The 15,862-nt window shown below is 42.3% G+C and overlaps 1 protein-coding gene across 2 annotated transcripts in view; it reads right to left on the bottom strand.

Moving 5' to 3' along the window:
• ASTN1 (astrotactin 1) overlaps positions 1 to 15,862 on the bottom strand; it is a 499,082-nt gene that overhangs the window by 53,482 nt on the left and 429,738 nt on the right. For both annotated transcript variants that reach the window (XM_044301692.1, XM_044301691.1), the window contains exon 15: positions 10,837 to 10,941. In XM_044301692.1, coding sequence (XP_044157627.1) covers positions 10,837 to 10,941 — 105 coding nt within the window. The remainder of the gene's footprint in view (positions 1 to 10,836; positions 10,942 to 15,862) is intronic.

Consider the following 15,862-nt stretch of genomic DNA (forward strand, 5'->3'; position numbering starts at 1 on the left):
TATTGTTAGTCCCTTTTTGTCTTGAAAAATAAAAGTAAAGACTTTTAAAAAAAAAAGTGTTCAGTTTTCCTGCAGCACCACCACAGAGGGAGTAAAGCACAGTACTCATTCAAATCAATGAGATGTCTATAAAATTCTGGGCAGGACAAGTCCTCCAGATCTTTGTACCTGCTCTCCACTCTTGCCAGTTGAGGATACTGAACAGAGTATATGTAAATGGATTTTGTAAACAATACAACTTCTTTAAGAGAGTACAGCTTTTCAGCTCTGTCGTCAGTCATTTGGACCCCTACCATTAGTCCATTAAAACTGCTCTCCTATTACACAAGGAGAGCAGCAATCATCGGAATTTCATATTCTATTTATCTACTATATATATGAGAGAGACACACACACACACACACACTTGCATTTTTGGTCTGATTTGCAGATTTCTTTCAAAAGCCCACCCAAACCAAAAATGCTCCAATTGCCCTGAAAGTTGGAGACAGAGCGTAGTATGTCACTCTGGCAATATGTATGCATTTTCTGGGGTAGTACTCTTTCTGATTTTGGAGAATGCTTAGTATATGGAGTATGTCTGCTGAGTAGAGATGAGCTAAGTTTTGAAAAATTCAATTTGGCCACTTTGCCGAACTTCTACGAGAAATTCAATTAGTTACGAATTACTTTGTCACAAATCACTTTCCATTGTAAGGAGTGGGCGCAATGATGGTGAACACCGGTTATGCCGCCACCTGTCAATTAACCCCTCAGATGCTATGTTTAACGCTGATCGCAGCATCTGTGCCACTCAGCGTATCCTATATTTGATGAAAAATTGTTACCACGAATCGCAGGGTAATTTGGCTTTGTGGCGAATCTAATTTTTTCTGAAATTGGAATTGAAGTCCACTTTGAATACCTCAATTCGCTCAACACTAGTGCTGAGTATTGTAGACCAGGCAACAAAACTATGGGTTTTTGAGAAAGATATTCAAATGTTATTCAAAATAGCTTTTTAGCCTGTCATGCATGCCAGCAGAAGTAAGATGTGTTAAGTTTCATGCAGAAACCCAGAGGAGTGTTGACTGGCTTGGAATACTCCTCATGCATACTCTCTTTAATAAGAAATAGTACCCGAGCCAAAGCTTCTCAGACAGCCAAGCAAATCTTCTTTACTCAGCTCTGTTAAAGAGCTGGGTTCATAGTATGACATGCTCAGTTTTCCTTTAGTTTTGGAAAGGAGAGTAGCCTGCATGTCTCTTTCCCGGAGAAGAATGACAGTATGTGGGGACACAAGCACAGCAATTGACAAAAAAATCTTAATATGAAAAAGCACTGATTGAAAAGTGTGAGCCTATCATCGGGGAAAAATCTGGTTATGAAAAAGCACAGATTGAACAGTTTGAGGCTACCATCAAAAACACCCTGGGAAAAAAAATAGGGTAAAGTTTAGTCTCTCTCAACAAATCACAAAAATTTGGGGTTCGTTAGAATCTGTTCTTTTTCGGAAATTGGGGATGAATTTCAAACCATCAGATTTGATTCGCTCATCCTTAATTATATCCTATGGTACCCTCTGTACATCTTACAACCCAAGCTTTTACCTTAGACTGTGTTCGCATTTGCGATGGAGATATTGTTAAGAGCCTCCATTAAATATGCTGAGAAAAGTAGCTCAGCATTCTGTGTTCTTTTTTGGTAAAATACCAGACACCATGGAGCACCCATAGTAAGTCAATGGGCTTGGTTGGGCACCATTGTTTTTTGTCATGTGAAATATCGATCAGTGCATTTAAGTGAGATTTTCTGCTGGTATGACGAAAATCTGAATTCTGCAGGTTGAGAACCTAGATTAGATTGGTCCCTGAAAATTCAAGATTACATATGTGTTTGGAACTTCTCTGGAAACCTAAGGGACCACTGAGAATTTCCTGCAGGTGTACAGAAGCTTTACAGTACATTACTGTGATACCTCCTGGGATCTTCTAGTCCTTAATGATGCTGATAAGATTGTTTGGATGGAATTTGTATTACTCGCTCGGTATATTTGCAGTATGTAAAAATGATACAACTGACCTTTTCCAACAACATTCTGACACTTTGAAATAAAGCAAGCAAGGAAAGGTTTGACACAAACTGCAATTTTACTGTGTGATCTGATTTGTAAATTATTTCTGAAGGAGAATCCAATAAATGGGAAAAATAAATGTGATATGTTAGGCTTCTTTCACATCTGCGGCTGTGCTCTCCAGCAGGATGTTCTGGCATAGAATGGCGGGAATCGGCTGTACAACAAAAATGTTGCTTGCAGCTGTTTTTGTCCGGCTAATTTTCAACATATTTATAGATGGGGTCAATGGGGTCCTGCGAACAGGCAGCAATATCCGGCAATTCCAGATTCTAAGAACTCCGTCAGGCTGTTCTCTGCCGGAACAGCCTGCCAGATAGCGCTGCCGCAGATGTGAAACTAGCCGTACCTTTGAGTGTCTGAAGATCATATGTTCACAATCAACAGTAGATGAAACCCAGAGCAGATAGATGCACTAAGAAAAAATTATGAATGATCTCTTCTCAAAGATTTTCAAAATGTTCCAAGAAACAAATAACTGTTATACAGCAAGAAAAAAAAAAAATATACAGGGCTTATTATATTAAAATATAATTTCCTTTTTTTCTCATTTATTATTTTCTCATTGTATTTTTTTTTTTATTTGTTCTGTACATGATCATGGGGGCAGCCATATTGCCTGACCTGCTATTAACAGCACTATGCTTTATACCTGTAGGCTGTTAATTGATGTCTATGGGGGACGTGCATGATGCTTTTTCAATACATTGCATGTTTCAACAGATCCATATTAGTACCCTATTAAGCCCATAAAAGTCAATGGGGAAGATTTATCCAGCGTGGTGTAAAGTAGAACTGGCTCAGTTGCCCATAGCAACCAATCAGATTTCACCTTTCATTTTCCAATAGAGCCAGTTCTGCTTTACACTAGTTTAGTAAATCTCCTCCAATATGTTGAATTTTAAAATGCATGTTCCATATTTGAATAGTTGACATGAGCATATTTGTTTCAGTTTTTTACATAATTAAAGGTATTTTTTCACTTAAAGGGAATCTGTCACCAGAATCATCACCATTAAACTAAAACTATTGTCTTGTAGCACTTACTACCTCCTTTCCAGATGTGCTTTTTTTGCCCCTTGCTGCTTGGTTTCTATGCAAATGAGCTAGTAAGGTGCCCAGGAACACCCCCATTGAGTGCCCAGGCCCGCCCTCCAGCAGAGCCCAAGCACGCCTCTCCTCGACTCATACTCTACGCCCCCAGCAGCGCCGTTGCCCCCCCCCCACTATATCACTAACAGCAGAGAAACCCGCCCACCCTTGCCTTCAGTGTCACTGACAAATCTCAACGCGATCTTCCAGCAGAGGATGAAACCGTCCCTGTGCTCGGCGCATGCCCAGTGAAACATTTGAGGCTGATGCCCTCAGTTCCGAACACTGCCTGCGCCTCCACTCTTCCGGTTCAACTGAGGGAATTTAAACAAATGGCAAATATTATATAGCGAAAGTTAATACAAGGCACTAACTAATGTATTGTGATTGTCCATACTGCTTCCTTTGCTGGCTTGTTTCATTTTTCCATCACTTCGCATCACTGAAAATGTTCATTGATGTCAATAGAACAGTTTTCTAGACATGATGTGTGACCTGGGCAAAGGTCATTTTGTGCAGGGAAGAGGGTAGACAGACTGTGATATCATCTATTGTGAATGAAGGATCCTGTGTTATCTATATATAAATGTCACCGCGGACAGGTGAATCTGCTTTTTTATGCTCAGAGGCACAGGTCCAGACAAGAGGGGTTGTCGATAGTGTTGATCGAGCACCAAAGTGCTTGGGTGCTCTGGTGCTCGAGTAGAACACTTTGGGGTGCTTGGGTGCTCTACAGAGCATTAAAACACAATGGAAGTCAATGGGAGAACTAGAGAATTAAACCAGGCACCCCCTGCTCTGAAGAGGGGAGGATGTCTGGTTCATAGGAAAAGGTCAGAAATTGATGCAAACATCACTGAAATGGTTCGGGAACAGCATGGGGAGGATGTCTGGATGCATCTTGGACTCCCAGGTCGCTGCTGGGAAGGATGTTGTCCGAGTAGTACGCCACTTTTACAGACTGACAATAATACGCACAAAACTGAAGATAAAATTGATTTTAGAGGAAAAATTGTTAGAAAACATTCTTTCCTGTATATTTATTTGTATATAAAGTGCAAGTGCTGCCAAAAATTACAAGGAAGAGGCACTCCAATACAACCTGTATATCACATAAAGGAGGGCCTCATTCACATTGTGGTACAATTGTTTAGGTAGTGGGACCCCTACACTCATAAAGCCTAAGCACTAAGTGAAAGGGCTGCCAAAAATTATTACACATAAAAGAGGGCATCATACACACCCTTGGAAAATTATGATTGATGGCCTGCTGGTGACCCTCAAAAACATTAGGAGCAAGTGCCTGCTGGTGACCCTCTAAAACATTAGGGACGAGGGCCTTCTGCTGATCTAACCATCCACACTGAAAAGATGAAATAAACCTGCTATGGATACTACCCTCTGTAGCGGAGGCAACCGTCTCCTGCTCCTCCTCCTGAGAGTGGTCTGGCTCTCACCCTGTGTACTGTCTTCCCCCATTTCCACCTCTTCCATATGCAAAGTGTCCACCTTCATTGTGAGCGATGGTTACGCTGACAATAGTAGTGTGACTTCAAGAGTGGTGTCCTGCACCGCACTGCAAACTGGGATATGAAGCTAGGTATTGTGGATGAATATGTTTTTTGTGCTCTGGCAGCAGGCACAGTTTCACCACGCCCAGGGCCATGGCCTCTGCGTGCACCATCAGCAGCACGGCCACTTCCATGTCCCTTACTGCTCGCCTTGAGCATATTAAATGGTATATATGCTTGCAAGTATGTCACACGTACAGTAGCGCAGGTTTTGTAAGTGTATACTCAAATAAATTACACTGAATGTCACAGATATTTAGGATGCGCAAATGTTATACAGGAGATGTAGCGCAGGTAATGTCGTTGTCACCAGGGCCGTCTTTAATCTTGATTGGACCCTGGGCAAAAATTTACTTGGGCCCCCTGGATCCCGCCTTCCCACACCTTAGCAGGCAATCACGGCCTCCACCACAACACACACACAAAAAATGCACACACCTGGTAGAGTACAGTGATATAAATACTTCCAGTTCTGAAGACTCCAGCGGCTCAGGATCAGTGCTCTGGGCAGCTGGGCTCAGGCTAGAAGTGGGCACCGCTCTGCAGGAAGGAGACCAGGGCTCGGCTCACCCTAGCGTTACAGTGCACCCCAGCACCCCACAGTATGCAGTATAGCACCCTATAGTATACAGCACCCCACAGTATGCAGTATAGCACCCTATAGTATACAGCAACCCACAGTATGCAGTGTAGCACCCTATAGTATACAGCACCTCACACTATGCAGTAGAGCACCCCACACTATACAGTATACAACACCTCACAGTATACAGTAGAGCAGTATAGCACCCCACAATATACAGCACCTCACAGTATACAGCACCCCAAACTATACACTATACAGCACCCCAGACTATACAGCCCCCCACACTATACAGTACAACAGTATTGCACTCCTCAATATACAGCACCCACAGTATACAGCACCTCACGGTATACAGCACCCCAAACTATACAGAATACCGCACCTCACAGTATACAGTACCCCAAAATATACAGCACCCCACAATATACAGTATACAGCACCCCATAGTATACAGTAGCTTACAGTATATTAGCATTACAGCCCCTGTCACCTTTTCCTGTTGTAATCTTCTCAAAAAAGCTCCACAATTATGGGAAACTTCTCCTGCAGCAACACTCCTGGTAGACAGTACCTGTGATGACCTCATAGCCATGTGACCAGTAATATTGCTAGGTTACTGGTCACATGGTGATGATGTCATCTATGGTCCTAGAAAATCACAGCTCTCACAGTACGCTGCCTGGAGTGTAGCTGATAGCCTGATACTCGGGGCAGTGGCCAGCAGGGCTCAAGAGGCAGCTGCCCCCCAGGAGCAACTGGGCCTGGGGCAGCTGCCCCTTTTGCCCCTTGTTAAAGACGGCCCTGGCTATCACCAGCGGCTAAGAAAAAATTACAATGAATGTCACAGATATTTAGGATGCACAAACGTTATACAGAAGATGTAGCGCAAGTAATGTCGCTGTCACCAGCGGCTAAGAAAAAATTACACTGAATATCACAGATATTTAGGATACGCCAAAAGTTATACAGGAGATGTAGCGCAGTAATGTCACTGTCAGCAGCGGCCAAACAATTGCGCTGAATGTCACAGATATTTAGGATGCGCAAATGTAACACAACAGATGTAGCAGAGGTTGTGTCACTGTCAGCAGTGGCCAAACAATTGCACACAATTTAGCGCAGGTTGCGCTAATAATACTATATATTGCAGCCAGATAAAACAATAGTCCTTCAAAGGACTTTTGGGTCTCTAACAACTTTCAATAGTAAACAATTCCTGTCGCTACACTATCTGTCCCTTCTGCTGCAGTTCTCCCTCTTTAAGACTGATCTGAACCACGTGTCATCAGGTGCTATATAGCACCCGATTACGTGTTTTGGCCAGCCAATCACTGTAATGCCAGTAACCAACACGGCTAGAGCTTTACAGTGAGGGCCAGCACTTCCGCACATGTTTATTGACTGTGTAGCAGCCAACAAACATGCGGGGAGGAGACTCGAGCCCGCGATGCTCGAGTCAAAATGGTGTTTGGCAGAGCATGCTCGCCCAACACTAGTTGTCGACTCCAGCGCCATACAACCTTTCAATTTTTTTACATTTTTTTTTGCATTTTTATAATGTTGCCTAAAGGAATTGTCTCACGTCAGCAATTTGCATTTATCAGACAAAGACAAAGACAAAGTTAATACAAGGCAATTACTAATGTATTGTGATTGTCCATATTGCCTCCTTTGCTGGCTTTATTCATTTTTCCATCACATTATACACTTCTTTTTTCCATGGGTTACGACCACCAAACAATCCAGCAACAGTGGCCGTGCTTGCATACTTTAGGAAAAAATGCTGACAGTCCCATGGTCCTGGTCACCAGAGAAACTGGCACTTTTTTCCATAGTGTGCAAGCATGGCCACTGTTGCTGAATTGCAAAGTGGTCATAACCCCTGGAAACAAGCAGTATATAATGCGATGGGAAAAAAATTAAAGAGGCTGTCTAGCCTTAAAGTTGGCAACCCCTGTCATCCTGACCTGCGTCCATTAGCATAAAAAAAGCTGACTCACCTGTCAATGGTAACATTGATTTATACATAACACAGGATCCTTCATTCACAATAGATGATATTACAGCCTATTTACCCTCTTCTCTGCACAATGACCTTTGCCCAGGTCACACATCATGTCTAGGAAACTCTTCCATAGACATCAAAGGAAGCAACATTTGAATGAGAAAGTTGATTCTCCCTATAGTGGATACTAAGTGTAGTCGGGCACGTTATATATCTATACTGTTAGCAGCAGTATAATATACAGAATTATAGCTTTTTAAGAAAATCTACAGTTTTTATTTTTATAGAATTAAATTTGTTAAAAAGGCACAGAAAAGGCAACTCATATAAGCCTTTCAAGAATTGACTTTGTTTCCATTTATTTTGGTACAAACAACTCATTAAGGCTTCTACAAAAGTTGTATCTGTAGAAAAATAAGGCTAACATGTTTTCTTACTCGTATAAATATGTTACCATTGATCAGCCCTTTTCTTCGTGATATTTTTCCTTTCCCGCATCCAGGAACATAAGGTCAATTTTAATGAGTGGGATTACTGCATCAAATAACTCACGTCCTCATCAAGAAGTCTTAGCAGGCCAGGTTACATGACATACGCAGGCAGGGCTGAACCAATTAGCGGCTTTGACATTTTCACTCACTGATTGTGGTTTTAGGATTACTCTATCAGGAATGCATTATTTTTATATCTTGTGAAATAATATTCAAATTGGTCAAGGTATGATGAACTTTCACCAAACACAAAGCCTCAGCTCCGGCAGGTCAGCTGTGGTCACCGCAGAGGAATCATTATTTATTCCTGAGCTATCACTCTACTCTCACGGACATATCGACAATTTCTCAGAAGAATGCTGAGTAAGCTCCGCACCTTATCCTAAAGATCCCATGCCAATGTAACTCTGCCGGCTACAAAAATTTTGATGGTAGTGTTCCGTTAAAATGATCAGTATTATTGTCCTAAGGTCCCTTTACATGGGACAATTATTGGGGGGGATTATCTGGAATGAAAGTTTGTACGAACGCTCGTTCCTGATAATCGGCCCATTCATTGGGTGGAAACATGATGAGTTTTCCAAAATCATCATCAGTAGATTGTGCTGTGTGAACAGGGATCTGCCCAAAAGCAACAATTCTATATGGGGAAGAGTGATCATAAAAGTGATCGCTCCTCCTCATACAGAGGAGATGAATGCTGCATGTAAATGCTGTTCTCACCCACTCTGATGAACAGAACATCATTGGGGATGAATGGTCTGTTCCTGATAAATGCCATGTAAATGGGCCTTTCAAAAAATCCTGAGGGACAGTATCATTCTATCAGTTTTAGAATATACTGTAAATGTGTTGACTGATGTGTTTATAGAGACAGTGATGATTTTAGCCTACTTTCTGCCCGAGATATGTAATGATGCAGGTGGATGGCGATCTTCATGGATAATATATAAGGGAAAACCACAGCAATCTAAGATGGTCTATAAGCTCCTCTATCTTATAGTCTAACAGCTCTTATACCAGGAAGCCTTTTAGTTAGCTGACACACTGATATTGTGCCACTCCCCATAGCGGTCAACTGCTCTATTATGGCGTTGGTACACAGATTGCGGTTGTGTTTTGGCTTGGGTGACTCTCTGTTTGCCTCTCTGCACCATCCTTGCTCCCTGGTTTAGGCAGTACTCATTTGGTGGATGGCACTTCCTGTCTTGCTCTACAGACACTCCTGCTGCCACTTCTCTCTGGAATATACTGCCTGGCTTCTTCCTATCCAGACTGAAACAACTTTCCTAGCAGTCTCCTAAACTTTGGTTCTATCCCCCTCTACCACACATTGTATTTATACAGCATTAAGATATAGTTCCAGTCCCTTCATGAACAGCGAGGGTAGCAGTTGTTACCTTCAGAAAGCAAAATGATGGGTCCTCTCCCCCAAAAGGAAGTAAAAATGGAAAAGAGAAATGGGTACATCCTGTGGACAATATTTCTGCCTCCCAGAGAACACTTTGGTCTATTATCTAAAACATTATGGTTATAATCTCTAGATGCTACTACTAATCTTGAAAGTAGTACCAGCTTCTAATTATTAACAGCTTCCCAGTAGTCTATACATGCCATGATCATTGCAATGCCCATAGGTCCATCGCCGACCTCAAGCACTACACATCTGTCTCATACTTCTCCTCCACTGTACACAGGCCCACATAAAAGATCTCATAAGCTATCAAATAAGCGTTTTCTCCTTTTTCTTCTGATCGCTGACATTTTTACATGGGCCAATGAAGGGTTCATATGAATAATTGTTAAAGGGAATCTGTCACCTGCTTTTAGCATTTTAAGCTGGCACCATCGCTATGTTGACTAAAGTACCTTATTTCCAGCAGTCTTCTTTTTACTTATTTTCGTTTGGTAGTTTTGATATAAAAGCGATTTTTATGTTATGCTAATTAGGGTCCAAGGTGCCCAGAGGGGGCGTTTTTTTCACTCTCCGGTGCCCAGTGACGCCCCCCTGCAGTGCCCAAGAACGCCTCCTGATCATCAAAACACCTCCCACAGCCAGGCAAACGGTTCCGCCCCCCCCCTCCCTGCGTCATAGTCTACCTTATAGAAATGCCCCGTCCTTCTTCCTGTCTGCGGCCAGAAAACTTGTGCAGGCGCAGTACGGCCTGCGGCCTGCGCCCTCGCGATCATCAACGTCCTGAGGGCAACAGCCTCATAAGTCTCACTAGGCATGCGCCGAGCCCAGTGATGTGACCTGAGCGCTGTTGCCCTCAGGACGTTGATGATCGTACTGTGCCTGCGCGAGTTTTCTGGCCGCAGACAGGAGGAAGGACGGGGCATTTCTATAAGGTAGATTCATGACGTGGGGAGGGGGCGGAACCGTTTGCCGGGCTGTGGGAGGTGTTTTGATGATCAGGAGGCGTTCTTGGGCACTGCAGGGGGGCGTCACTGGGCACCGGAGAGTGAAAAAAACGCCCCCTCTGGGCACCTTGGACCCTAATTAGCATAACATAAAAATCGCTTTTATATCAAAACTACCAAACGAAAATAAGTAAAAAGAAGACTGCTGGAAATAAGGTACTTTAGTCAACATAGCGATGGTGCCAGCTTAAAATGCTAAAAGCAGGTGACAGATTTCCTTTAAAAGCTCACCTTACCTCATGGATACTCCAACCTGCTGATTATAAATGGATAAATATCTTTCATAAACTAACATTCAGTGAAAGACTTTTCAACAGTCGGCCATGTACATGAGCCATGGATAGAATATTTTTTTTCTCTTTAGCCCATTACTACCCTAGGCTATTGATTTTTTTTCATATTTTGTATCAGACAGGATATGGGGAGAATGTATCATTCATTAAACTGTCCGCAACATGTGCTGAGCCCAAAGATTTTAATCTATTGCTATACGGATTAATTGACTACACAGAGCTTAATGCTGTGATTGGAGATGGAGGCTATGATGAAGGCTTTACCTTGGGAGACAGTTGGTTGGTTGAGCCGAACATGATACATAACGGATCGTACGGTCCAGTGCTGAATTAAAGGATAACCAGTGACCTCACTGAAGTTGACCATGCCTGTAATGAAGAAAATATGATATGTTTAAAATATATTTGCCATGCATAGGTTTACATTTTTATTTTCTTGATTATCAGCAATGTCATTCAGTTACTACTACTTTATTGTCGGACAAAGTAACAAGTCACAAGTGCGCTATCTATATTATGTCGGTGTCCCATGTCCGTCACACCATCGCTCTCTCTCGCAGTCACAGCCACCATTCTGTTCACCTGCTCTGTCACTGCTGAGTGCTCTGGTCCTGCAAACGCCCTCCTCCTATCTGGCAGGCAGGTTGCCGGAATGCTTCCCTGCTCTCTTGGCTGTGCAGGATGTTGTCTGTCTCTTGGTGCTTGGCTCTCCATTGCCTGTCGGGTGAGCACACCGTAATGATTGTGCATTAGCCTATGAGAGACCTTGCTAAGGGTTATAGGCATCCTTAACCAGTGGTGGGTGCCTAAGCAATAGGTTCCTAGCTTGCTACAGTAGTTCCTGTAAAGGTGTGTTGCATTAATTTGTCTGCTTGTGTACTGACTTCTGCCCAGCTCCTGACCTTTCTCTGCCTGGCCTGTGCCTGACCTCTGTATTGACTTTCTGCTGCCTGCCCCAACCTGGGACTGTTTTTTTGGATTGCTGTTACTCTTCCTGCCCTGACCTCCGCCTGTCCCTGGCTAGGGTTTTGCCTTGGTTCAGCAGTCTACTACTGAACAGAGACTACTCCAAGAGTTAACAGCCTGGTGGTTCTTCTCCAGCAGAGATCCCTGTACAGGGGTTAAAACCAGGGACTGCCAGGATAACGCTTTTAGGAATAGGGAAAAGTCGGATCTGCTGGTTGTGTGGGTCCACATCAACTGCTGTAAATATCTATCTATCTATCTCATATCTATCTATCTATCTATCTATCTATCTATTTCTACTGTCCTTCTGTGTATTTCTATGTAAATGATAGATACACTGTTAATTGTTAATCAGACAGTACATCCATGGGATCTAATAGACATTAGATTGCTAGACTTTCTCTGTTGTACTTGGACATTAAAAAGTATATAAAATATGTGAATTAGGGCACAGTAACATTAAGGAAGAAAATAATAAAAAAAAGGTACTTGTTTTTAATGATAGAAATCTTATATATTATTTTCTTTGTTCAGTCTTATGCTTTTTTGTCCTGTGAAGCTCCATCAAATATAGCAGATCTGTGCTATACCGGATTAACGGACTTTCTGGAATTTCGGATGCCATTTTAAAAGAATTTCACAGATTTCAAAATAAAGAATTCTTTCTTTCTTTCTACTAACTATCTATCTATCTCCTATCTATCTATCTATCTATCTATCTATCTATCATTGTTTCCATCTTCTCTATCATCTAAATAAGGATAGATAGATGATTGATAGATAGGAACATAGATAGTAGATAGATAGATAAATAAAGAGATAGATAGATAGATAGAGATAAATAGATAGTAGATAGATAGATAGATAGATAGAGCAGCTAAAGATGGAAGAACAGTAATTTTCAGCAGCACAGTTTATGCATGACAACGGAAGCGTGCCAGTCCACTGTCATCCCCTGAATCATAGAAATAAGCAAATAAATCAAGGACCTTGACAAGAAGACGGGGATAATGCGCACTATCAAATAACAGGAGACTAAACAATGTTTAATTTAGAAATTGCAAGTCACTGTACATGACTGCAACAAAATGAAATGTCGGAAATTCAGAGAAATGATGGATGAAGGCTGCGATAATATTTATATACCTGCCCAGGAAAGTTCTGGTTTTCATAGACCTTAATCTGTGTTTATCATCATCATATGTGTAAAGATTGACAGGTTGATGCAGCAAGAATAAAAAGTGTGGAATATAAAGGAGGAAGATGAACGAGAAGTACATATAGCGTAAGAGTCCTACATAGACTTTGAAGAAACCAACATGAAAAAATGCAATACTCATAGCCGTGTAAAATTACCTAGAATATATTGGCTGCATGTTTAATTGAGGACCTTGGGAGATGTGTTAGATTGTTAGAGACCCAAATTAAGACCTGAGAGAAGCTTATAAGACAGTTACATAGGTGAGATTCATGTGGGTGAAGAACATTTATAGGAACTTGAAGATGGTTAAAGGGGTTGGCCACTTTCTGGCTACTTGTGACCAATGTGTAGGTATGATGACTATATGGCACTTACTAATATAGTCTTTGTGGATATTCTCTGCTGTTTGCTATATTTCTTAAGCCATACCTCCTTGTTGGAAAGTCTTCTGTGCTGTCTGCATAAAGGTCCTGTCCATAAGATGGCCGCTGATGGAGGTTCATGTGACCAGACACATCACTCTTCTATTCAAACACACCACACCTGCACTAAACTCCCAACAGAACAAGTGCATACGGCAGGTACAGTGTATTTTAATGGTGGCGACATCACATGGAGGTGATTTGCCTGGTCACATGACCCTACATCAGCAGCCATCTTATGGACAGGACCTTTGTGTGGACGGCACAAAAGACCTTATGAAATATAGAAAGTGGTGCAGAATATCAATAAAGACTATATTAGTAAGTCCCATAGATTCATCTTACATTGGTCAACAGTTGTCAGAAAGTGGCCAACCCCTTTAAGTTGAGAAATCCACGTAGTAAAAGCCTAAGGCCTCCTGCACATGACCGTATGGCTTTTTCAGTGTTTTGCGGTCCATTTTAAATGGATCCGTTCTTCCGTTTTTTGTTTTAGTAGTGTTTCCGTTCCGTTTTGCCGTTTTTCCATTCGGTTTCAGTTTTTTTGCGGATCGCAAATGAAAACGGAAGCATGGCATATACAGTATACAGTAAAAATTGGGCTGGGCATAAAACTTTCAATAGATGGTTCAGCAAAAACGGAATGGATACGGAAGACATACGTATCCGTTCCGTTTTTTTACAGCCCCATTGACTTAAATGGAGCCACGGAACGTGATTTGCAGGCAATAATAGGACATGTTCTATCTTTGAACGGAACGGAAAAACAGAAATACGGGAACAGAATACATACGGAGTACATTCCGTTTTTTTTTGCGGACCCATTGAAATGAATGGTTCTGTATACGCAAAACACGGACCATAATTGGAAAAAAGTGCAGGAGGCCTAAATCCTGTTATTCTCTGATTAACGGACAAGGATAGTACTGTTCTATCAGGGGCCAGCTGTTCCGTTCCACAAAAAACGAAATGCACACGGATGTCATCCGTATGTTTTGCGGATCCGTTTTTTTACCGACAGCAAAATACTGGAAAAACCATACGGTCTTGTGCAAGTGTCCACACAGTCTGGTTTTGCATGTAGTATTAGAATCCAAAATCAGAAAAGGATAGATCGTATAATGGATAGACACGACTTCTCCTCTTTTTTAAATTCATTCCTGATCTTGGCTTCCAAAATTGTCCTGCAGAAACCTGACCTTGTGGCCGTACCCTAAGGCTTATTTTTTAGGGAGTTTTGCAGCGCCTGCTTTTTGTACACGCCTAGTAAAGCATGAGGCACAATAAACCTATCCATAGCCCTCAGTTTACCCGACAAAGGCCAAAGGAGTGTCCCTTTGGCCTCTATAGGGCTGGTATATAACGGTATAAATATTTATTTTGCCATGTGGAACAGTGCAATTTGCTGCATTATTCCATATAGAGTCATGAAAGGAAAAATTATGGGACCCAGGGATATACAGACAGAGGTGATGGGTGCTACTGTATGCTTATACATTGACATCCATTGGAGGTGTATGTCGGGCTATCCTTTAGATGTATACTGCTGATGAACACAGCAAAACACAAGTCCAAGGTTGACTGCAGGTAATCCCAATATCTTACTCCTCACAGAGGCACAGCTAGGGGCAGGCTATCAGGCCATCTGTCCCCTGGGTGATGGGTTTAAGGGGTAGTCAACAAACCTATTTTTTCCCCAGGTGAAGGAAAGTCTAGCCTCTACTCTACCGTATGTACTCACATGGGTTCTGAAAGCCAGAAGTTGTTTGGAGTTTTTTTTTGGTGGAGTTGCTTTTGCTATCCCTATGACTGCCTAGATATTGCACTTAAAGGAGTTACATTGTTTTAGAAAAACATGGCTGTTTTCTTCCAGACACAGCCAGTGGACAATAGTCAAGATTTGCAAAAAAATTCATGCAAATTATGATTATTGCTACACAATTTTAATGTTTACATGTCTGTCGAGGAGCATCTCATGTTCATTAGGTTGCTTGAATTCCCATCCCATCTGTTTATTAAATTAATGCAGCAGAGGTGTAACTCCAGGAACATCTGGGCCCTAAAGCCTGACGGGTCCTCTGCCCCCACAAGAACACCAGTATTAGAAATGGCACCTGGTGGGTAGGTTGGGGGTCCTGTGACAGAGTTTGCATTACAGCCAAAAAGCTTCAACTTATACCTTTTCACGGCAGCAAGACACCCTGTAAACTGTAGATTTGATTTCATTTTTTTCCTTAATGACATTTACCTTTACTTTTTGCCTCACAAGTAGGGATGAGCGAACCCGAACTGTATAGTTCGGGTTCGTACCGAATTTTGGGGTGTCCGTGACACGGACCCGAACCCGGACATTTTCATAAAAGTCCGGGTTCGGGTTCGGTGTTCGTCGCTTTCTTGGCGCTTTTTGAAAGGCTGCAAAGCAGCCAATCAACAAGCGTCATACTACTTGCCCCAAGAGGCCGTCACAGCCATGCCTACTATTGGCATGGCTATGATTGGCCAGAGCACCATGTGACCCAGCCTCTATTTAAGCTGGAGTCACATAGCGCCGCCCGTCACTCTGCTCTGATCAGCATAGGGAGAGGTTGCAGCTGCGACGTTAGGGCGAGATTAGGCAGTGATTAACTCCTCCAAAAGACTTCATTCAGAGATCGATCTGCAGCTGTGGATGATTGAACTGCTGCTATTGAATTGCTCACTG

The sequence above is a fragment of the Bufo gargarizans genome, chromosome 7 (assembly GCF_014858855.1).
Source record: "Bufo gargarizans isolate SCDJY-AF-19 chromosome 7, ASM1485885v1, whole genome shotgun sequence".
Classification (NCBI taxonomy): Eukaryota; Metazoa; Chordata; class Amphibia; order Anura; family Bufonidae; genus Bufo; species Bufo gargarizans.